The sequence below is a fragment of the Dasypus novemcinctus genome, chromosome 9 (genome assembly GCF_030445035.2).
Source record: "Dasypus novemcinctus isolate mDasNov1 chromosome 9, mDasNov1.1.hap2, whole genome shotgun sequence".
Classification (NCBI taxonomy): domain Eukaryota; kingdom Metazoa; phylum Chordata; class Mammalia; order Cingulata; family Dasypodidae; genus Dasypus; species Dasypus novemcinctus.
Genome location: NC_080681.1, coordinates 107,988,261 through 108,013,478, shown reverse-complemented (window position 1 = coordinate 108,013,478; position 25,218 = coordinate 107,988,261). Strand labels below are relative to the sequence as shown.

Genomic DNA, 25,218 nt, shown 5'->3' with positions numbered 1-25,218 from the left:
TCCCACGTTCAGTTTCCGGTACCTCCTAAAATTAAACAACAAGCAAACAAATGAAAAAACTAACTCAGGGGAGCTGATGTGACTCAGTGGTTGAGCACTGGCTTCTCACATGAGGTTCCAGGTTCAATCTGCTTCCCTGCTTCCCTGATGTTGTTTTAAGTCCCAACTTCCATTTTACCATTTGCCTGAATAGCAGTGGTTTCTTATTTGTTTCTTTGTTTTTTCTGCTCTTGCTGCTTTTAGGACTTACAAGCAACACACCAGTCTCAGCTATAGCTCTTTGCCTTTGATTCTGAACTCTATGTAGATTCTATGTCTTTTATTTCATAGTGCTTTACACTTAGTACTCATTTAACGTTTTAAGAAAATTAATGATGGGAAACGGACTTTGGCCCAGTGGTTAGGGCGTCCGTCTACCACATGGGAGGTCCACGGTTCAAACCCCGGGGCCTCCTTGACCCGTGTGGAGCTGGCCATGCGCAGTGCTGATGCGCGCAAGGAGTGCCGTGCCACGCAAGGGTGTCCCCTGCGTGGGGGAGCCCCACGCGCAAAGGAGTGCGCCCCTGAGGAAAGCCGCCCAGCGTGAAAAGAAAGAGCAGCCTGCCCAGGAATGGCGCCGCCCACACTTCCCGAGCTGCTGACGACAACAGAAGCGGACAAAGAAACAAGACGCAGCAAATAGACACCAAGAACAGACAACCAGGGGAGGGGGGGAAATTAAATAAAATAAATAAATCTTTAAAAAAAAAAAAAGAAAATTAATGAAGGAATAGTGGCAATTTAGTTGGCTCTTTTGGTGTAGTGAATCTCTTAGTGATCGTTATTCTAGAAAATTCAGTGGTTACATAGTATGGTGGTTAAGAGTGTGAGCTTTTGAATCAAACAGCACTGGGGGAAGCGGACTTGGCCTAGTGGTTAGGGCATCCGTCTACCACATGGGAGGTCCGTGGTTCAAACCCTGGGCTTCCTTGACCCGTGTGGAGCTGGCCCACGCACAGTGCTGATGCGCGCAAGGAGTGCCCTGCCACACAGGGGTGTCCCCCATGTAGGGGAGCCACACACGCAAGGAGTGCGCCCTGTAAGGAGAGCCACCCAGTGCAAAAGAAAGTGCAGCCTGCCTAAGAATGGCACTGCCCACACGGAGAGCTGACACAAGATGACGCAACAAAAAAGAAACAGATTCCTGTGCTGCTGACAACAACAGAAGCAGACAGAGAAGATGACGCAGCAAATAGACACAGAGAACAGACAACCGGGGGCGGGAGATAAATAAACAAATAAATAAATCTAAAAACAAGAACAGCACTGGGTTTGAGTCCCTGCTCCAGCTTCAGTTTATTAGCATCTGTGATGCTGGGAAAACTGCTTCATGTTCCTGAATGTTGCCTCATCTGTAGAGTGGTGATAATAGCTTTTACCATGTAAGCTTTTTTTTTTTTACATAAAAAAAATTGTAAAATATATATAACATAAAATTTACTGTTTTAACAACCTGTTTAAAAAGATTTATTTCTCCCACCCCCTCATTGTTTACATTTGCTGTCTGTTGGTTGTGTGCTCATCGTCCTTTATTTTTAGGAGTCACCGGGAACCAAACCTGAGACCTCCCATGTGGGAGGGAGGTGCCTAATGATTTGAGCCACCTCTGCTCCTTGCTTTACTGTGTCTCTCATTATGTTTCCCTTCTTGTATCCCTTGTGTCATCTTGTTGTGTCAGCTTTCTGTCTTGCTCATCTTCTTTAGAAGGGACTGGGACCTGAACCAAGGACCTCCCATGTGGTAGGTGGGAGCTCAATCACTTGAGCCACATCCTCTTCCCCATTTTAACAACTTTCAAATGTACAATTCAGTAGCATTAATTACATTCACAAAGTCGTACAACCATCAACATCCAAAAATTTTTTTGTCTTCTAAAGTGAAACTCTGTGCCCATTAAACAATAACTCCCCATTCCTCCTCCACCTATCCCCTGGTAACCTAATCTATATTCTATCTCTATGAATGTTCTTATTTTGAGATACTTCATATAAGTGAAATCATAAAGTATTTGTACTTGTGTCTGGTTTATTTCACTTAGTGTGATGTTTTCAAGGTTCATCCATGTTGTAGCATATATCAGAATTTCATTTTTTATGGTTGAATTATATACCACTATATGGATATACTGCATACTGTTTATCCATTCATCTGTCAATGGCCATTTAGGTTTTTCCACCTTTTGGCTATTGTAAATAATATTGCCATGAACATTGGCATACAAGTATCTATTTGAGTACCTTCTTTCCATTCATTTGAATTTGGATTCCTGGGTCACTTGGTAATTTTATGTTTAAACTTTTGAGGAACTGCCAAATTATTTTTCATAGTGGCTATGCCATTGTACATTCCTACCAACAATATGTGATTGTGCCAATTTTTCCACCTACTCGCCAACACTTGTTATTTTCTGTCTCTTTGATTATAGCATCCTTAGTGGTATACAATGGTACCTAATTGTGGGTTTTTAAATTTTTAAATTTTTTTTTTATTTTTAAAGAAGGTTTAGATTACTTAAATGTTACATAAAAAATATAGAGGAGGGAGCAGATGTGGCTTGAGCAGTTGAGTGCCTGCTTTCCACATTGGAAGTCCCAGGTTTGTTCCCAGTGCCTCCTGAAAAAAAAAAGAACAAGCAAAACAAATGAAAATAAACCAACTCAGGGAAGCTGATTTGGCTCAGTGATTGAGCACTGGCTCCCCACAAATGAGGTCCCAGGTTTAATCCCTAGCCCTGGTACCTAAATAAAATATATTTATAGGATTCCCATATATTCCACACACACACACACACTTTCCCCCATTAACAACATCTTTCGTTAGTGTGGTAAAATTTTTACAGTTGATAAACATATTGAAGCATTGCTACTAACCATGGACTATAGTTTATAGTTTACAAGTTGTACCACACAATTTTATAGGTTTTGACAAAATGTATAATGGCCTGTATTTGTCATTGAAATGCCATACAGGCAATTACAATATCCCCAAAATTAGCCATGTTACACCTGTTCTTCCCTCTCCCTCTTCTCAGAACCTCTGGTAGCCACTGCCTTTATATCAATGATACAGGTTCTTCCATTGCTAGAATAATAAAGTCTATTGCTAGAATAATAATGCTGTAGTCCATAGTTGTATTCCCCCCTTGTATTTATCCATTTCTCAGTCTCGAGGATTTGGGGATGGTGTTGTCCACTCTGTTTCTGATTGAGAGCAGACTTAGATCCCAGGGGACAGATTCATTTGTGTTTTAGATTTACATTTCCCTAATGATTAATGATGTTGAACATCTTTTCATGTTCTTATTGGCCTTTCATATATCTTCTTTGGAAAAATGTCTATTCAAGTTCTTTGCCCATTTTTTTTTTTAATTTAACAAGTTGTGAGTTAACAAAACAATCATGCATACCATACAGGATTCCCATACATCACCCCAACTCTACCACCTTATTTTGTTGTGACATATTTGTTAGATGAAAGAACATCATTATAATATTGCTGCTATCTATAGTCCATAGCTTATATTTGCTGTATTTTTCCCACAAACCATCCTATTATTAAGATCATGTATTAGTATTATATATTTGTTATAGTTCATGAGAGAACATTCTCATATTTGTACTGTTAACCACAATCTATCAGTTACCATGGGGTTCAATGTATTCTATGGTCCCCTGCCTTTTACATTTTGACCAAGTATATATTCAGTGGCTCTGTTTCTTTGTTTGTTTATTTGTTTTTTAAATTTATTTCCTCCCCCCTTCCCTTCCTCCTGCCCTGCTATTTTTGCTGTCTGTGTTGTCTTCTCTTCTCATGTTCTCTCCTCTAGGATTCACCGATTTCAATCCTGGAGACCTCTGGTTGGAGGAGAGGTTCCCTGTCAATTGTGCCACCTCAGTTCCTGGTTTCTGCTGTGCTTCACCTTGACTCTCCCCTTGTCTCTCTTTTGATGTGTCATCATCTTGCTGCATGGCTCACCACGCAGGGATTCACACGGGCACTCGTGTAGGCACTGGCTCACTACGTGGGCACTCTCATGGGCACTGGCTTGTTGTGTAGGCATGCTTTTACTTCTTCTTTTTCACCAGGAGGCCCCAGGGACTGAACCCATATGGTAGGCCCATATGGTAGGCGGAAGCTCTATCAGTTGGGCCACATCCACTTCCCTGTTTGTTTGGTTTTAAGATTTATTTTTATTTCTGCCCCCCTCATTGTTTTTTTTTTTTTCCAGGGGGCACTGGGAACTGAACCTGGGACTTCCCATGTAGGAGGGAAGCACCCAATCACTTGAGCCACCTCTCCTCCCTGCTTTTTGTGTGTCTCACTGTGTTTCATTGCTGTTTCTCTTCATTGCACCATCTCACTGCACCAGCCCATCACATCAGCTCGCTGTCATGCCCATCTTCTTTAGGAGATACTGTGAACCAAACCCGAGATCTCCCACGTGGTAGGGGGCACCCACCTGCTTGAGCCACATTCTGCTTCCCGGTGGCTTTCAATTTAATCACAGAGTTGTGCTGTCATCAGCTCATTCCATTTCAGAATGTTTTCATTACTCCAAAAGGAAAAAATCCCATACTCCCTTATAATGCCCCATTATTGACCCTCAGCATTGATATAGTACCTTCTTTGCAATTGCTGTAAAATATTACAATATTACTGTTAACTATAGTCTATACCATGGTGTCTTATGGTTTTGATTTGCATCATTTGATCAATGATGTTGAGCATCTTTTCATGTGCTTATTTGCCATTTATATATTATCTCTGGATAAATGTCCATTCGAGTCCTTTACCCATTTCTTAATTGGGTTGTCTTTTTTGTTGTTGAGTTGTAACACTTCTTTATATATTAAACCCTTTGCAGATGTATGCTTTGTAAATATTTTCTTCCATTCTATGAATTGTTTTTGCATTTTCTTTTCTTTTTTTCTTTTTGGTACTGGGGCTGGGAATTGAACCTGGGACCTCATATGTGGGAAGCGGGCACTCAACTACAGAGCCACATCAGCTTCCCTGAGTTGGTTTCTTTGCCTGTTTGCTTGTAGTTTGTTTCTTTTCCTTTGTTTTTAGGAGGCACTGGGAACCAAATCTGGGGCCTCCTACGTGGAAAGCAGGCATTCAACTGCTTGAGGCACATCTGCTCCCTTTTGCATTTTCTTGATGGTGTCCTTTGCACAAAAGTTTTTTATTTTGATAGAGTCCAATTACCTATTTTTCCTTTTGTTGCCTGTGTTTTTGGTGTCCTCTTTAAGAAATTATTATCAAATCCAAGAAAATTAAGATTTCCCCTGTGTTTTCTTCTAAGAGTTTTATAGTTTTAGTTCTTAAATTTAAATCTTTGATCCATTTGGAGTTAATGTTTATGATATGAAGTAGGGGTCCACTTTCTTTTTCATGTGGATATCCAGTTTTCCTTACACCATTTGAAAAGACTTTTCCCGCATTGAATGAATAGTCTTGTTACTCTTGTTGAAAATCAATTGACCGTAGATGTGAGGGTTTATTTCTAGGCTCTCAGTTTTATTCCACTGGACTATGTGGTTTGATTTCCTTATAAGGATAAGTCTATCCTTTTGCTAAAACCACACTGTTTTGGCTATGGTAGCTTTGTAGAAAGTGTGAAGTTTTCCAACTTTGTTTTTCTTTGTCAAAATTGTTTTTGCTATTCTGGGTTCCTTGAAATTCCATATGAATTTGAGTGTGGAATTTTCCATTTCTGCCAAAAAAAAAAAAAGCCCTTGGAACTTTAATAGGGATTACATTGAGTCTGTATATAGCCTTGGGCAGCATTTCCATCTTAACAATATTAGTACTTCTAATCCATGAACACAGGATGTCTTTCCATTCATTTAGAGCTTCTTCAATTTCTTTCAGTAAATGTTTTATAGTTTTCAGTGTATAAGTCTTGGTTAAATTTTTTCTAAGTCTCTCCTTTTTGATGCTATTGTAAGTGGAATTGTTTTCTGGATTTCCTTTTCAGATTTTTTTTTTTTGCTGGTGTATAGAAATACAATTGATTTTTATTTCTCTCCCCTTCTCCCCCATTGTCTGCTCTCTCTGTCCATTACAACTGATTTTTGAGTATGGAATTTGCACCTGCAACTTGGCTGAATTATTTTTATTACCTCTAACAATTTTTTGTGGATTCTTTTTTTTTTTTAAGATTTATTTTATTTATTTCTCCCCACCCTCGTTGTTTACACTTGCTGTCTGCTTTCTCTATCTTTTTGTTGTGTACTCTCTGTGTCTGCTCATCTTCTTTTTTTAGGATGCACCAGGAACCTAACCTGGGACCTCCCATGTGGGAGGGAAGTGCCCAATCACTTGAGCCACATCTACTCCCTGCTTGTTGTATCTCTTATTGTGTTGACTTACTGCACCAGCTCTTTGTGTCAGCGCACTGTTTTGCTCATCTACTTTAGGAAGCATCAGGAACTGAACTCGGGACCTCCCATGGTGGCGGACACTTAACTGCTTAAGCCACATCTACTTCCCTATGGATTCTTTTGGGTTTCTGGATATAAGATTGACATCTGTGAATAAGATCGTTTTACTTCTTCCTTTAAAATTTGGGATGCCTTTTTTTTCTTTTTCTTGCCTAATTCCCTTGCTAGAATTTCCAATACTGTGCTGAATAAAAGTGGCAAAAGTGAGCATCCTTGTCTTATTTCTGAGAGGAAAGCTCTCGGTCTTTCACCAATGAGTATGATTATATAAGCTTTCAAAGTGCTCTTCCTTAGGGCATTAGCACTAATTGTCCCCAGAAGAGTCTTCCTCCAGTTCTTTGCTGCTTCTTGTCATTTATGTTTCAGCTTAAACTTCAGACAAGATTTGTAGTTGTAAGAAACAGAAACCAATTCTGGCTGACAATTGAAAGAATATTAGGGGAAAAAAAAAAAAAAAAAAGAAAGAATATTAGGGTAACTAATATTCTGGGAAGGCTACAGATCCAGACTTGAAGTATGGGCTAGAATAAAAAAAAACTGGGAAACAACCAGAACCACAGCCAAAATCATTTGCAGTCCATTGAGGACACTGCTGCCACCACCACTTACCCAGCTTACACCACCATCACCAGCCGCACCAGAACTTACTGACCGTTATAGCCATCCCTTGCTATCTGATTCTGTGACTCTGATCTGGTTCTCTGATTCTGTGACACCAGATCCCAATTCAAGTACTGGGGCTGATATGTTTGGTTGCCATAGCTTGGATCATACGCACATGCTCTAACTGCAAGAGAACCTCAGAAAGAGAATCTCAACCTCCAGCAATCTTCCTTCAGAGTGAAAGGGGGCTCTGCCTCTCACCAGACTGATGAGATGGGGCATTTCCAAAATATTGGAGAAGTTCAAATGCTGGGCAGCAGAAAATTTTACAAATCCATTACATCTTTGACCTCAAGTCTAAAAGTAGCTCTTCAGTACCATATCAACTTGTTTTATTTTCATCATAGTGCTTTTCACTACTGGCTATTTTATTTTTATTATTATTATCTATTCCCTCTTGCTAGAATATAGTTACTGTGAAAGCAAAGACTTTTCTTGTTTTGTACACTGCTGTATGTCCTGGACCTGTAACAGTACCAGGCATAGAGAAAGAACTTCTGTGCGTATTGGTTTGATGGATGGAGAGATGGGATGGATGGATGGACAGATGGACAAGTGAATAAATACATATAAAGCACTTAGCACAATGCCTGACACATAGTAAGTGCATAATTTTTGGCAACTTACTATCTCTTAGCAGATAACGTTAATTTTTTTTCAAAATAAAATTAAAGAAAAAACTTTTCACTTATTTCATTTGACTTTCACAGCAATCCTCTGAGGGGAAGGGTGTTGGGGGTAAGGGATGATCCTTTCTCTGGTGCAGTACATGACCCCTTCTGTGTTTGTTTCAATGTATCTTGTCGCTGTGAGTCACAAAACTGAGTACCTGCTTGGAGAGAGAAATTCACATTTTTAATTTGATGGCCAGAGCCAATCATGAAACTAGTTCTCAACTGGCATCCCTGGATATTCTTAGAACATGTACGGTTTGTGATTCTAAATAGTACCACAATAGACATACCAGTAACTTCCATATCTTTCTGGTAATGCTAACTAAGATTTGATGCTGGATGGCTTACAGATTTTAAGGGAAGGTTCTTCCCCATTTAAGAGCTTATGATCCCAAAATAGATCATTGGCCCCAAAGAACCCAGGCTAAATGGGAATATCTAATTATCCACTGAGTTTTTTATTGTGTTAACATATATATGGTATGTATACATATATATATATGGTATATATATGGTATCTAGAATATGAAACTTACCATTTATATAATATTTATCTGAAATATTATATAAACATGATATGAAATAAGCATTTATATATCATAATTATGTTTTCAAATGTCTCCATATTATCATATGACTGTACCTTAACTATTCTTCTATTTTTAGAAACTTAGGTGGTTTATTTATTTATTTTGGCTGTTTCAAAATCTGTGATGAATGTGCTTTGGTAGACAACTTTTTTCTTTTTCTTTTTTTTTTTTTTTTTTTTAAGAATTATGCACCATGATCTCATCTTCTTTTTAGGAGACATCAGGAACTAACCCGGAATCTCCCACTCCCATTTGGGAGGGAGGCAACCAATCGTTTGAGCCACATCCACTCCCTGTTTGTTTTGTGTCTCATTGTGTTTTCTTTTTGTGTCATCTTTTTTTTTTACTTTATTTTGTACATTTAATAATTGAAAATATAAACAATTAAAAAATAAAAAGAAAGCACAGTTGAATAAAAACATCCACTTCTGAATTAAATATACTGGATACATATAAAATTTTTTTGAAATCATAAAATATATTACACAATATATTTAGTTCACAGTAATGCAATCATACAATGTTTGTCCTTTTGTGTCTGGCTTGCTTCACTCAACATATTGTCCTCCAGGTTCATCTAGGTTGTCTTATGCTTTATGACTTTATTTCTTACAGCTGCGTTATATTCCATTGTGTGAGTACACCACAGTTTGTTTATCCGTTCATCCATTGATGAACACCTGGGTTCTTTCCAACTTTTGTCATTCATGAACAATGTCGCTATGAACATTGGTGTGCAGATATCTGTTCGTGTCACTGCTCTCAGTTCTTCTGGGTATATACCCAATAGTGGTATTTCCAGGTCACATGGCAAGTCTATATTCAACTTCTTTAAGAACTGCCAAACAGTCCTCCACAGTGACTGTACCATTTTGCATTCCCACCAACAGTGCATAAGTGTTCCTATCTCTTCACAAGCTCTCCAACACTTGTAGTTCTCTGTTTTTTTAATAGTGATCATTCTGATAGATGTGAAATGATATCTCTTTGTAGTTTTGATTTGCATTTCCCTAATCATTAGTGATGCTGAGAGGTTTTCATGTGTTTGTGGGTTTTTTTTTTTTGCCATTTATATTTCTTCTTTGGACAAATGACTATTCAAGTCTTTTGCCCACTTTTTAATTGGGTTGTTTGTCTTTCATTATTGAGTTGTAACATCTCTTTATATATCCTGGATATTAAACCCTTATCGGGTATGTGATATCCAAATATTTTCTCCCAATGAGTTGGCTGCCTTTTCATCCTTTGACAAAGTCCTGTGAGGTGCAAAAGTGTATAATTTTAAGGAGGTTCCATTTATCTATTTTTTCCTTTTGTTGTGCATGCTTTGGATGTAAGGTCCAAGAAACCTTGGTCTTGAAGATGTTTCCCTATATTTTCTTCTAGTAGTTTTATGGTTCTGGCTTTTATAGTTAGGTCTTTGATCCATTTTTGGGTTGATTCTTGTACAGGGAGTGAGATATGGGTCTCTTTGATTCTTTTGGTTATAAATATCCAGTTTTCCTAGCACCGTTTTTTGAAAGGACTGTTTTGTCCCATTAACATTAACTTAGTAGGTTTGTCAAAAAACAGTTGACTGCGAAGTGGATTTGGCTCAACTGATAGAGCATCTGCTTACCATATGGGAAGTCCAGGGTTCAAACCCAGGGCTTCCCAAATCATGTGGTGAGCTGGCCCATGCACAGTACTGATGCACACCAGGAGTCCCATGCTACACAGGGGTGTCCTGCACGTAGAGGAGCCCCACACGCAAGGAGTGCACCCTGCAAGGAGAGTTGCCCCATGTGAAAAATGCTCAGCCTGCTCAGGAGTGGCGCTGCACACACAGAAAGCTGATGCAGCAAGATGATACAACCAAAAAAAGCAACACAGGTTCCCAGTGCCACTGACAAGAATGCAAGTGGACACAGAAGAACACACAGCGAATGGACACAGAGCAGACAATGGGGGGGGGGCGGGGAATGGGGAGAGAAATAAATAAATAAAATAAACAAAAAAAACAGTTGACTGTATAGGTGAGGGTTTATTCTGGATTCTCAATTCTGTTCCACTGATAGATGTATCTGTCTTTATGCCCATACTATGCTGTTTTGACCACTGTAGCTTTCTAATATCTTTCAAGGTCAGGCACTGAAATTCCTTCCACGTCGCTCTTCTTTTTAAGAATACTTTTGGCTATTTGGGTGCACTTTCCCTTCCAAATGAATTTGGTAATTGCCTTTTCTAATTCTGTAAAGTAACTGTTGGGATTTTAATTGGTACTGCATTGAATCTGTAAATCAGTTTTGGTAAGATTGACATCTTCACGATATTTATTCTTCTAATCCATGAACACGGAATGTCTTTCCTTTTGCTAAGAGGTTTTAAAATTTCTTTTAGCATTGTTTTGTAGTTTTCTGTGTATGGGTCCTGTTCTTCTTGGTTAAATTAATTCCTATGTCTCTATGTCTTAGAGTCTTTTTGTTGCTATTGGAAATATAATTTTTTCCCTGATTTCCTCCTCAGATTGTTCAGTACAAGTGTACAAAAACATTACTAATTTTTACATTTTGATCTTGTATCCTGCCACTTTGCTGAACTCATTATTAGTTCAAGTGGCTTTGTTGTGGATACTTCAGTATCATGTACAAGTATCAAGTACAGGATCATGTCATCCACAAACAGACTTTTACTTCTTTTTGCTTTAAGACAGTGAGCATCAACCTTTCCCCATTGAGTACAATGTTGGTTGTGGGTTTTTCAAATATGCCTTTTATCAGATTGAGGAGTTTTCCTTATATTCCTATCTTTTGAAGTGTTTTTATCAAAAAAGGGTGCTGGATTTTGTTAAATGCCCTTTGTTGCCTTGATTGAGATGATCGTGTGTTTTTTTCCCTTCATTTTGTTAATGTGGTATACATTCATTGATTTCCTTATATTGAACCAGCCTTCCATATCAGGAATAAATTCCACTTGACCTTGATGTATGTGTCTTTTTACATGCTGTTGGATTCGATTTGCAAGTATTTTGTTGAGAATTTTTGCATCCATGTTCATTAGAGAGATTGGTCTGTAATTTTCTTGTAGTATCTTTATCTGGCTTTGGTATTAGGGTGATGTTGTAGAAAGCTTTTTTATTTCTTGTATTTTGTGTTTCTTATGGTAAATTCTCAGAAATGATATTATCAGGTTTTTCTAATTATCACAATTATATGACAAAGGAATAGGTTCCTTCAAGAGGTAGTGAGGGAAGCAGACTTGGCCCAGTGGATAGGGCGTCCGTCTACCGCATGGGAGGTCCACGGTTCAAACCCCGGGCCTCCTTGACTCGTGTGGAGCTGGCCCATGCGCAGTGCTGATGTGCACAAGGAGTGCCGTGCCACACAGGGTGTCCCCCCCTTAGGGGAGCCCCACGCACAAGGAGTGTGCCCCATAAGGAGAGCCGCCCAGCGCGAAAGAAAGTGCAGCCTGCCCAGGAATGGTGCCACATACACGGAGAAAGATGATGCAACAGAAAGAAACACAGATTCCCGTGCTGCTGACAACAACAGAAGCAGACAAAGAACAACGAAGCAAATGGACACAGAGAACAAACAACCGCGGCACGGGGTGGAGGGTGGGGGAGAAATAAATAAAAAGAAATCTTTAAAAAAAAAAAAAAAAGAGGTGGTGAGACTAAATGCCTACCTATTAGAGAGGGATTTCTTCATCAATTTAGACCTTGGACATGGTCACCATTACATTTCCTTTCCATTCTTTAATTTGGTGAATCTGTTAGAGGATTGAGTATTCTGTCTGTGATACTTATTTGGTTTGGGAAGTCCCACACAGAGGGTCAGGGATTGGTAGCATAATTAAAAGTTCTGCATATTGAGCAAGTGAAACTTGATGTCTTCTAGCTATGTGCATTATTCTTACTTTCAGTACATGCTTCCATCTTCCTTCATATTTACATCTAATCCTTCATTTTCTGGTGAAACATGCATAGTCCCTTCAGTGTTTGTTCCACTGCTTTTTGTGGCTGTGAGTCACTATCCACATCCTCACCCCTTCTAGAGATTCTTCTACAATATGGAGCAGGGCTGGCCAACTATGCCCTGAGTCACAGGCACTAGCCTCACTGGGTGGGCTGGTGGGCTGTTTTAGGGGTGGAATCAGGGCTCTCAAGCCACCTTATTCCATCTCCCTAAGGTTTGATGATTTTTTTCCCCAGGTAATTAAATGTGTGTCTTGTGGACCTGGGCTTTGCTGGAATGCTCAAGGGTCCTGAAGATCCTTCTATAGCTTCCTTCTGTTGAACCCTAAAGAGAAGATGGCAAAAGTCAACATAACTAGAGACCTCATCTGTAGGCAGATCAAGGTAAGCAGCTCAGATCTCTAAACCAGAGCAGGGTATCCTTTCTTTACAGGTTCATTTCACAAATGAAGAAATTGAGGTCTAGAGCTGATGACTTGCCTAAGGCTACATATGTAGTTAGTGGCAAACCCAGGACTAGAATCAAAGTCTCTTGACCCCAGATCTCCTTTACCCAGAACATGGAATTCATGAAGACTCTGTCCAAGCACTTGTGCCTGGGTGGCTGAAATTAATGGAGGTTTGTGAGAAAAGAGATCTACCACTGTGTTGTACATATGTGTATTTGTATGTGTGTGTGTGTGTGTGTAAGAGAGAGATAGGGAGAAGAGGGAGAGAATGAGAATAAGAATGTGTGTTAGAAAGGGCCAGTGAGGCAGCAGGAATATATTCAACTTCTTCCAATTGTTCCAGCTGTTTAGTTGTATGTATAACAGAACCTGGGGAAATTTTAATCCCTGTTCAATTTAGGCTCTTTCTTCTCTTATTCAAGGATCTCCTAGGAAGCTTGCACCTGTCCTCTGCAGTTTGTATACGGAAGACACAACAGTGTGGCGTGAATGAGTGACTGGGCAGTGAATGAGTGACTGGGCAGTCACATTCTATTAGTGAGCTTGCCCCAGGCTTTGCCAGGGAAACCCTCAGTAAAGGGGCCACAGAGGTTTGTGGAGGAGATTCAGCCAAACCATGATATGTTTTTATAGTAAGAGTCTCAAACTGAGGTCAGATTAGGAGCTTAATCTCACTACTGCCCTAATTAACTACTTATAAGACTTTAATCATTTTATCTCTCTGTACCTCAGTTTTCTGTTTATTAAATGATAATGTATCTGCAGGCTGATTTGAAAATGAAATTAAAAAGTTCTTTGAAAGCATTAAGTGCTAAAATTTAAAAAAAAATTTTTTTAAGATACTTAGATCACATAAATGATACATAAAAAATGTAGAGGATTCCCATATGCCCCACTCCCTACCCCTCCCACACTTTCCCACATTATCAACATCCTTCATTAGTCTGGTACATTTTCTAAAACAATTTGATGAACACATATTGGAGCATTGCCACTAAGTGTGGACTATAGTTTTACATTATAGTTTAAACTTAAACTCTCTCCCACACAATTTTATAAGTTATGACAAGATATATAATGGCATGTATCTGTCATTGCAGCATCATTCAGGACAATTCTAATATCCTGAAAATGCCCCCATATTACACTTATTTTTCCCCTCTCCCTCTCCTCAGAACCTCCAGTGGCTAGTTCCTCCACATCAATGATAAAAGTTCTTCCATTGCTAGAATAACAATAAGTCTATAGTAGAATAACAGTAAGTCTACTCCAGTCCATTGTTCATTTCCCAATCTGAGGAATCTGGAATGGTGATTCCCCACTCCACCTCTGAGAGGGGGCTTAGATCCCATGGGGCAGATGGATGGGACTATCTTGCTTGCAGTTATAGACTCTCTCTGTTTCTTTGGAACGTTGTTGTCCATCATCATCTCCTTGTTAGTTGTCCTAGGTGAGTCCAGTGAACTCAAGAATAGCTGTTGCAACTCTGTTGAGATTCAGGACCCAACTGGCACATTGAAAGCCCCAAAATTTAAGTCTCTTGGACATAAACCTATCAACTCTAGTACTAGCTACAGGCTCAAATAGAAGGGGCAGAAGAGCCATGTGTAGGGAAACCACAACTGAATCCAACTCTGTCACATTGGGGAGCATAAATCCCAAGGTAGGGCCCACTGACAAGCCACCAAACTCCTGAGCTGTCAGCCCTGCCTATAGTGTCTGGATGTTTCCAGAGCCCTCAGAAGCCCCACTATTTGAGGCAGTATTTTCTGTGGCAGTCAATGAGGTCCTGCTGACATGTGCATAGCATAACCTCTGAAATGACCTCCTGACTCACTTTGAAGACTCTTAGCCATATAAACTCATTTGTCTTTTCCCTTTCCCCCTTTTGGTCAAGGTCTTTTTCCAGTTGCATTGCTAATAATGCTAGGTGCTTGGTAGTAATCCTTTGGTGCCAGGGAGGCTCATCCCTGGAGTCATGTCCTACACCAGTGGGGAGGTAATACCTTTATATTCTGAGTTTGGCTTAGAGAGGGACCACACTTGAGCAACAAGGAGGCTCTCAGGAGGTCACTCTTAGGCAACCTATAATACTAGACTAAGTTTCAATTTCAAAAGTAATGATTCATAAGTACAGTCATCAATCTCAAAGGCCTGTCAGTGGTCCATCCTCCTTCGCTAGTCACTGCCCCTGTACTTGGGGGAATCTTGCTATCCCGTTAGAAAATGTGGCAGAATTTCTCAGGATGGGAATTAGATATTCTTTTGGTTATTGTGTGGATCTCCATCCACTGTGACAATGCCCATGAACACTTGAACTCTTTCATATGCCTTATAGATTTGCCCCAGATGAACCTCATGCATCCCCCATCACTGACACCCCACACCAGTGATCCTCCCCTGCCACAGTTGTAACCTGTTGTGATCCAAAACTTCTTCAAAATGTAGCCAGCAGGGGAGGCAGCTGTGGCTCAATCAGTTGGACTCCAGTCTACCATATGGGAGGCCTTGGGTTTGCGTCCTGGGGCCTCCTTGTGAAGGCAGTCTCACCCGCATGCTGAGGAGCACTGCCCAGCCTGCAGACACCGTGGAGCGCTGCCTGGCCCGTAAGCACCACAGAGAGCTGACTTAGCAAGGTGACGCAACAAAAAAAAACAGTACGGAAGAGTGCACAGTGAATGGACACAGAGAGCAGACAGCATGCAAAAAAAAAAAAAAAAAAAAGCCACAAAAGGGGGGATAAAAAAAATGTAGCCAACAAAATAACTGAATAAAATTAATAAGAAAATGAAATAATGATAGTTTAAAAAATGACAAAATACAAAAAATTTAAAAGAATTTGAATTTTTAAAAATTTTAATTTAAAATTTTCATTTAAAAAGTTTTTGGCATTGTGTCTTTCATCACTGTATTGTCAAGATCTATTATCTTGTATATACAGTGACATTTTCTTCCCATTATTCCCCCAGTGTCTTATAAAATCTGAAAAAAAAAAGTTCTTTGAGATCATTAAGTGCTTAAAAAATTAATTTTTTAAAAAAATTTGAGTGCCATGCAGTATAAACTGTAGTCACCATCAAGGATTGAGTGTGTGCCTCTGATAAGCCATGTGCTTAGTGCATGTGCGCTATGTGTTATATATTTTTTTCATTTATCCCTGAATCCTTTTTGGTTCTTTATCTGTTTTTGGTTCTTTTGTGTGTGATTTCATTAGACCGGGTGGCCCTCCAGGATAGGGACCATTTCCTAGAGGCAGGAATCATACAGTTAGAGAGACCTTGCAGGCTATTATTTTCCTTTGTGTGTCCCCTACAGTATGTGTCTTAAAGATGATGTCTACCCTCTCCAAACTAAATATGAAAACATTCCCCTGCTATTTGTTTCCAGGTTTTCTTTCCTTCCTCTTTTTCCTTTTTTCCTTTTTTTAAGCCAAAAGCACAATTTAATGCTCAATAAATTGAACATTAAATTGTCTTCTAGTCTCTTATTCCTTCCTAAGTAGAATGTATGGTCCTGCAAGCCAATTTCTTATTATCTTTTCTAGCTCTTGTAGTGCTTACAGGAGCTAGAAAAGATAGTTCCTGACTATAGACATATAGTAAACCATGTTGAACTGAAACAGTGAAACCATGAGTTTGTTTCTGTTCCCCAGGAACGGGGTGCCCTGAGCTTTGAGCGGCGCTACCATGTTACTGACCCCTTTATCCGGCGACTGGGCCTCGAAGCAGAGCTGCAGGTAAGAGATCCAGTTTGCACCCTAGATACAGGTGGCCTCCTCTCTTTCTACTGCCTACAAAGAATCCTCTTGGAAATTTTCAAGGCATAAACAAAATTTTTTCTGCAATTCACCCCTGAGGTTTACCCTGCTCTTCCAGCAGTTTTTTTGGATAGATGAATCTAAATCAAAAGTCAGTGACTGACCTGGTGACATAGAGATCATTTTTTGGTCACATTATAATACTTATTCATTATTTTATGCTTAAAAATTTTTATTTAATTCCATGCCACTGTTTTTACAATTGGCTCAGATAATAATTTTTCTTACCTTTATGTAAGATTTAGAGTTTTTAAAGTGTTTTCCTGTATTTGTTTTATGGATATATATGTATATATCTGCATATATACACGCACACATACATGCATATACTTTCTTATTTTAGCTTCAGAGCAATGCAGTGAAGAGGTAGATAGGGAATGGGTATAAGGAAACATGTTCAAAAGGCCAAGCACTTTATCCAGGATTGTACTGACCCATCAATGGAGAGTCCATGCCTTTGGTCTATGTCGTAGTTTGCCAAAGGGCTGCTGTACCAGAAATGGGAACTTTATTTGGGGTAAAAGCTTATAGTTCCAAGCCTATGAAATGTCCAAATCAAGGCATCATCAGAGATGCTTTCACACCACAGTCAGCGATTGGTAATCCTGGCTTCCTGCCTCTTGGTGATCAGGCATATGGCAGGGCGCATCTCCTCAGCCTTGAGCTGCTCCTTGGACCTTTCTTGCTCTTTCTGTGCCTCTGTGCCCTGCTGATTCCAGACACCATGACTTCTGTCAGCCTCTTGGGGCTCCTCTACCCTTCTGCAGCTGTGGGTTCTGGAGTCCTCTCTCTCACATAGCAGGGTAAAAAATGGCAAAGCTCCCTTTTCCTATGTATTTCTCTCTGTGTATCTGTTTATATAAGACCCTGACTCACTGACATAGTCCATTCAAAAGGATCCCACATCCACAGGAATGGATTAGTTCAAGAACATAATTTTTTTTCTTTTTGGGATTCATAAAATAACTTCAAACTGTCGTAGTGTAGAAGTTCAGCTTTTTTATTATGTCTGACACAGAAACACGCCATGAAAGTTCCATTCCCTTTCCTTTTTCAAGATCTTGTTTGGAAAGCTGTTCCATCAAATGTAGTATTAACTGAAAGTTGAGTAAGAATGTTCTTTGATTCCTTCAGGTTAGTGTTTGTAAGTGATCACATTGATCTCAGAAAAGGACTAGAAAGAAAATTATTGAAATGTTTACAGTAGTTATCTTGAGGTGGTGAGATTGTAGATCGTTTTTATTGCTTTCTTTTGATTATAAACTTTTATCCATTATAAAATATGACTACATCAATAGTAATATGGAAAAGAGAGAAAAAAAATCATTTTTACTCCCACCTCCTTAATACACATGCTATTATCATTTTGTATACTTCCTTTTATTTCCTGCATATTTTTACATAATTGTAATTATACTTTACATTGAACTTCTCGTCTGTTTTTTCAAATTAACATATAATAATCCTTTTTTCCATGTTACCACATAGTCTTCACAGCATTCACTTAAAACTTTTTTCTGATTATAGAAGCAATAAATATCATAGTAGAAAATAGGGAATAGGCAGAAAAATATAGGAAGAAAAGCAAAATCATTACTTGTCTTAGTTTGCCACAGGGAAACAAATTACCAGAAATGGCTTGGCTTTTATGATGGGAAATTTTTTAGGGTAAAAGCTTACTGTTCCGAGGCCATGAAATATCTAAGTCAAGGCACCAGCAGAGATGCTTTCTCAGGGTCCCACCATGTGGTGAAGTAAGATGGCCACCGATCTCTGCAGAGGCCCCTGCCCTCCCTTCCAGAATCTACCATCTCCTGGAGCTCAGCTGTGGACAGCCAGGCATAGGGCTTGTCTCTTACCAGGCCTCTTCAGTCAGTCTTGACTGCTTAGCTTTCTTGCCAAGTTCAGCAGTGAGCTATCAGGCATATGGCTTGTCTCTTCAGCCTTGAGCTACTCCGTGGGCCCAGCCTTGAGGGCTTTGTGCTTAAGTTTTGGCTGCTAGCAATCCTTGAGTCATCCTTTCACATTACAGGGTCAAAAATGTCAGTATTCCCTTTTTCTATTTGTGTGTCTTTCTCTTTCTATCTCTGTTTATATCCGACCTAGCAAGAGGGCAGAAACTCAGCCTGAGTCATGTCCCACTGACTACTTCAATCAAAAGGGTCTCACACCCACAGAAATGAATTAGTTAAAAAGCATAACCTTTTTGGGGGGGGATTCATAAAACAACTTAAAAATGTCACACTTCTACCACCTAGAGATAAACATTAGCATTTGGTATACTACCTCTGTGTATTATGTAGCAGTATACTAGTTAACAGACTAGGCATTAGAGATGGACAAATTTAGATTCAGGAGCTAATTTCTCCACTTACTAGCTGTCTTGGCTTGTGCAAATTGTCTCTAGTTTCCTGATCCGTAAAATGGATTGATAACTCAGAATCTTTGTGATGACTAAATGAGAAGATTTGGATGAAGCATAAGTTACTTCCCTCACCAAAGTCTGTTGCCATGTGTTGGAGCAAAATGACTGCGGAGGGAAGTGGACTTGGCCCAGTGGATAGGGCGTCCGTCTACCACATGGGAGGTCCACGGTTCAAACCCCGGGCCTCCTTGACCTGTGTGGAGCTGGCCCAAGTGCAGTGCTGATGCGCGCAAGGAGTGCAGTGCCACGCAGGGGTGTCCCCCGCGTAGGGGAGCCCCACACACAAGGAGTGCGCCCCATAAGGAGAGCCGCCCAGTGTGAAAGAAATTTCAGCCTTCCCAGGAATGGCGCCGCACACATGGATAGCTGGCGCAGCAAGATGACGTAACAAAAGGAGACACAGATTCCCGTGCCGCTGACAACAACAGAAGTGGACAAAAGAACATGCAGCAAATGGACACAGAGAACAGACAACGGGGGGGGGGGGGGGGGGGGGAAGAGAAGGGAGAGAAATAATAAATAAAATAAATCTTAAAAAAAAGAGACTGCCGACATCTGCAAGTGCTCTTAAGGCTCCATGGTCCCCTTCTTCCAGTATCAGCTGTAAGGCTGGGATAAGTCTCACCTCTCTCCTAGGGCTTGTTTTTCTCCAGGCTCAGCTGCTTTGCTTTCTCTACAAGGCCAGCTGTAAACTGTCAGGCAACTGGTTCATCTCTCTTCCTGGGGCTTCTGCTGCGTCTAGTGGAGCCTTTTCTCTTTCCTCATGTATCTGTTTCTCTGTGTATTTACTTCCCAGGGCTCCAATATCAAAACTCCACACCATCCTTTGCCATGTCTTTTCTCTTTAAGTAGGCAGAGACTCAATGTCCTGGTGACGTGGCCCAGTCAATCAAAGCCTTAATCATTATTTAATCAAGTAAAAGTGAAACCTCTGAATCCAATCCAATATAATATGCCCAGAGGAACAGATCAGTTTACAAACATAACCCAATATCTACTTTTGGAATTCATAAACAATATCCAATTGCTCAACGTGGGTTTGGGTGGGGAGAACCTAGTTTAAATCCCAGCTCTGCTTCTTAGAGAAGAAAGAGCAGAAGGGAAAAAAAGACTGGGAGAAAAAAAGATTTGGAAGGGAATCAGGTTGAACAAGTTAAACCTGAAAGCCTATTGAGTAGCCTTGTGGAGATGTCAGGTAAGGAGATGACATTACTAATTAGGACAACTCTGGATTATAAGGAGAAATCTGGAGATTTCAAATGTCTCTAGAGCTTTGGAGAATATGGTCCAGGACTTAGCCCTGTGGCACTCCAGCTTTTAGAGGTTGGATCTAAGCTAAAGAGATGATAAAACTAAGAAAGAGTATTAATCAGTGAGGTAGAAAGGAAAACCAGGAGAGTGTAGAAGCCAAGAAATGAGAGTATTTCAAGAAAGAGGGAATGGTCATTTGTATACAGTGCTAGTAAGAGGTTGAATGAGATGAAGACAAAACAACAGCAGTTTTGACTAGAGCAGTTTTATTGGAGTGGTGGGAATAGAAGCTAGGTTGGAAAGGTTGAAGCTTGAATTGGAGGTAATGAAATAGAAATAGCAAATCTTGGCAATACTTTCTAAAAACTTTTATTCAAGGAAGCAGGAAAAAAAGGCAATAGTTAGAGGGACCTGTGGACTCAAAAGAGAGATTTGTAAAATTGGGAAGAAATACTAGAATATGTATGCTGATGAGAAAGGAAGAATTGATGATAGAGGATAAAGATAGAGTGACTGAAGGAGGAAAGTTCTGGAGAAAGATGGAGAAGTTAAGATTCAGAGCACAAGCCAAGGGCTTGGCCTTTGATAGGAACAAGGACAATCCTATCCTTGGTTCAGGGTCCAGGAGAGAAATATTGAGTTGCAGTTTTCTAAATACAAGTACTTCACATCATTGGTTAAGGTAAGTTTTTTCCTAACTATTTGAGTTTTATCTGTCATATTTTATTTTCACCACTCTTTTGACACTTTTAGTTACTTTTATTGATATAATCTTCATTTCTAGACTCTCTTCCAGGCCTCTCTCGCCTGTCTTTTCTTTTCAGGCTCTAGCACACCCTTTAGAATTTCCTGAAAATCTGGTCTCTTGGTTAGAAATTCTCTCAGTTTCTGTTTATCTGTGAATATTTTAAACTTGCCCTCATTTTTGAAAGACAGTCTTTCTGGGTATAAGATTCTTGGCTGGAAGTTTTTCTCTTGTAGTATCTTAAATATATCAGACCACTGTCTTCTTGACTCCATGGTTTCTGGTGAGAAATCAGGACTTAATCTCATTGGGTATCCCTTATATGTTATACATGCTTTTTCTTGCTGTTCTCAGAATTCTCTCTTTGTCTTTAGCATTTACATTCTGATTAGTATGTGCCTTAGAATTGGTCTATTTGGATTTTTTCGGATGGGAATACTTTGTGCTTCTTGGACATGAATATCTATGTCCTTCAGTAGGGTTGGGGAATTATCTACCATTATTTCTTTAAATATTCCTTCTGCTCATTTTCCCTTCTCTTCTTCTGGGACACCCATGACACATATGTTTGCACGCCTTTTGCTGTCATTTAGTTCCCTGAGACCTTGTTCCATTTTTTCCAGTCTTTATCTCTTCCTTTGTATGTTCACTTTCAGAGGCCATTTCTTCAAGCTCACCAATCCTTTCTTCTGCCTCTTCAAATCTGCTGTTATATGATTCCAGTGTTTTTAAAATTTCATTTATTGGGCCTTTTATTCTCATGAGATATGCTATTTTTCTATGTATGCTTTCAAATTCTTCTTTGTGCTCATCCAGTGTCTTCTTTTTTTTTTTTAAGATTTATTTTATTGATTTCTCTCCCCTTCCCTCCCATTGTCTGCTCTCTGTGTCCATTTGCTGTGTGTTCTTCTGTGTCCACTTGCATTCTTGTCATGCAGCACCGGGAAACTGTCGCTTTTTTGTTGCATCATCTTGCTGCATCAGCTCTCCATGTATGCGGTGCCACTCCTGGGCAGGTTGCACTTTTTTCACACAGGGTGGCTCTCCTTGAGGGGCACACTCCTTGTGCATGGGGCACCCCTACACGGGAGACACTCCTGCATGACACGGCACTCCTTGTATGCGGCAGCACTGCACGTGGGCCAGCTCACCACACAGGTCAGGAGGCCCTGGGTACCAAACCCAGGACCTCCTATATTGTAGGCAGATGCTCTATCAGTTGAGCCACAACCACTTTCCCCAGTGTCTTCTTAATGTCCTTAATCTCTTTAGCCATCTCATTGAATTTATTAAGGAGATTTGTTTGAACATCTGTGATTAGTTGTCTCAATTCCTTTATGTCATGTGGAGGCTTATCTTGTTCCTTTAACTGGGACATATTTCCTGTTTCTTGGCATGGATTATAATTTTTTGTTGATGTCTTGGCATCTGGTTTACTAGAGTATTTATTCTGTGTGCAGTTTTTCTCTAGTTTAGGGCTTCCTGCCTTTTCTCCCTTGCTGATTGTGCAGCAGGAACCAAGGATGTAGTTGGTGCTATAAGCTGTGGAGGTTCAAGCTGCCCTCATTACCCCAGGGGCCAATGAAGCTTCTCCCAACTTTCTCCTTTGCCAGGGGTAGGGACAGAGTCACAGCTGTGTGGAATAATCCAAGTCATGCAGGCCTAGACTCTAGTTACCCAGAGAGACTGATGAAGCTTTGTCCCTTTCTCCCTGGTCTGGGGCAGGGATGGAGCTGCAGGTGTGGGCAACAATTTATGCAGTGTGGGTCCAAGATGACTGCGGTTGCCCCGATAGACTTCTGATTATTCTGTCTGTGCCAGCCAAATGTACCTGCAGTTACCCAGATAGGCTGGGACTGCAGGCCCATTTGGGTGAAAGAAATTGGTTCCTACTGTCACTGTGACTTTTCGGACAGCCTGGCTTCCACTCATGCTGGGGGTGGAGTGAAAATGACGGCCACCAGCCTCTTTCCGACCTGGAAGATTTCAAACTTGAGCTGTTCTTAGGGTTATACGCTAGCCAGCTGAATCCACCAATCAGTAGCTGAAATTGGTGGCCAACCTTCTCCTCCTCCCCTGTTTTTGGGAAATGGAGCTTCAAACTCCACCAACAGAATAGCTCCTGGGGCAGCTTGTGCTGCCAAAGTAGGATGATCACTGGCCTCCGCGGCTTAGCCTGTAATTTCCTGGAGAGGCTGGCGCAGGTCCCCCCAGCTTCCTCCCTGCCGGAGGTCAGGTTGGGGCTTATGCTAGAGCTGCAATCTGACCTGGATGGAAAGAAGCTGGTCCCTACCAGCACTGTGATCTTCAGTCTACCCTGGTTTCCCTTGTGCCAGACACAGAGTTAAGATGGTGGCTACCAGCCTCTTTCTGACTTGGATAGGCTCAAGCCTTAGCTATTCTCAGGATTATACTCTCTTCCTCCCCCATTTTTGGGAAGTGGAGTTTTCAGGTCCAGCCGAAGAATAGCTCCCGAGGCAGCTTATGCCTCCAGTGGAGGATGGACACCAGCCTCCGGGGCTTGGAACACTCTACTTAAGAATCTTCTCTGCAGATGGGCAGTCTCTTCCTTCCATTCTTTCAAGTATGTTGCAGTTTGCTCTTCTGGTCTCCTGGAGCCCCCAAACAGGTGCTTCAGCCAGCTCCAGATGCGCTGGGTGTTTACTAACTGCCCTGTAGCAGGAGCTGACTCTAGGAGCTCCTTACTCGGCTTCCATCTTGCTGGTTCTTCCAGATCACTGCATTTTAATATAACAGGGTACAAATAGTTTGTTTACATGACTTCAGATTCCACATTGTAACTAACCATCACTTGTAGAGTTTTTGTGTAGTATCAAAGAAGAATAGCCACAAGTACCTGAAAGAGCTCTTAAAATCCTCCTCCATTTTCCAACTACTTATCTTTGTGAGGCTGGATTTTCTTCATATACTTCAACCAAAATAACATTTTGTAGCAGACAAATATAAGATCCCAGCAGTATTCCATATGCTAAACATTTATTTTTGCAAAATATATATATATATATATAAACATTGGCACTCTTCACATTAAATTCTTTCATTTTGGATAACAAGTTTTTTTTATTTAAAATATTGTAATCTTTGTTATTTTTAAATGAATTAATAAATGTGAGATCATTTTAATGTGGTAAATATTGATGATATAACCCGTATAAAGAAAAGCTCTTTGGGACTTCAGGAAATTTTGATAGTATAAAGGAGTCCTGAAACCAAAATGTTTGAGAACCACTGGTTTGGAGAGTCATGAACCTGGATAACTGGGTGAAATCATCTGGGGAGAAAGTAGGGGAAGAGAAAAGAACACCCAGGATTAAGATCCAAGATGTTTTCAACATTTAGAGATTACCTAGTTCCCTTTTCCTCTATCCACAGGAGACAGAAAGAATAGCCAAACAGGTAGGAAAACTGAGGAGAACATAGTATCATGGAAGCCAAGGAGGACTGTATTGATTTTTACAATCTGACTCTCAAAAAGTCTACATTATTTCTGTCTTTTCTAGTTTGGGATTAGAGGGGCCACCTTTCTGGGACCCCCTCCCTCCAAGTAATAAAAATCCCACCATAGCCATATGACCTTGTGTAAGTTGTTTAACTTTAAAGCCCATTTCTTGATTTGTAAAACAATACATATATGGTGTTTGTCTCTTAGTTTGTGAGGAGGAATGAGTAAGTTAATTTATGTAAAGCACTTAACACAGGGCTTTGGCACATTTTAAGTTTATGGCACATAGCACTCAAATATTAGCTGCTTCTCCTGTTATTACAGAAAGCTCTTAAAGTTGTCTAAGATGCCAGTCCTAAAATGCTGATTGATTGGCATCTAATTCTTTAAAATACTCCACAGTCATTTCTTTCGCTTGTTACATATGGCCCCCAATTTGGTTAATCACAGTTGATCTGTGGCATTAAACAGAAATGAAGAAATGGGGAGTGGGACAAGTAAAAGGGGTAAAATCAACAGTGAAATTTCCTGCCTTTGTATGGTTATTATTATGTTTTCTTTTCTATAACCTCTATAACCTGGGTTCTCCTACCTTCTACTTACGAAGAAAGTACAAACGGAAACAAAGAAGAGAACTCTTATGACAGACATAATGCTGAACATTTAGTAGATGCTCAATAAAAGCCTGTTGGTTTGATTTC

The 25,218-nt window shown here is 40.2% G+C and overlaps 1 protein-coding gene across 1 annotated transcript in view; it reads left to right on the top strand.

The window, feature by feature from the left end:
• Positions 1 to 25,218, top strand: part of WDTC1 (WD and tetratricopeptide repeats 1) — a 104,256-nt gene that overhangs the window by 17,441 nt on the left and 61,597 nt on the right. Inside the window, exons 2-3 of the mRNA XM_058304042.2 lie at positions 12,605 to 12,751; positions 16,469 to 16,552. Coding sequence (XP_058160025.1) covers positions 12,704 to 12,751; positions 16,469 to 16,552 — 132 coding nt within the window. The 5' untranslated portion in view covers positions 12,605 to 12,703. The remainder of the gene's footprint in view (positions 1 to 12,604; positions 12,752 to 16,468; positions 16,553 to 25,218) is intronic.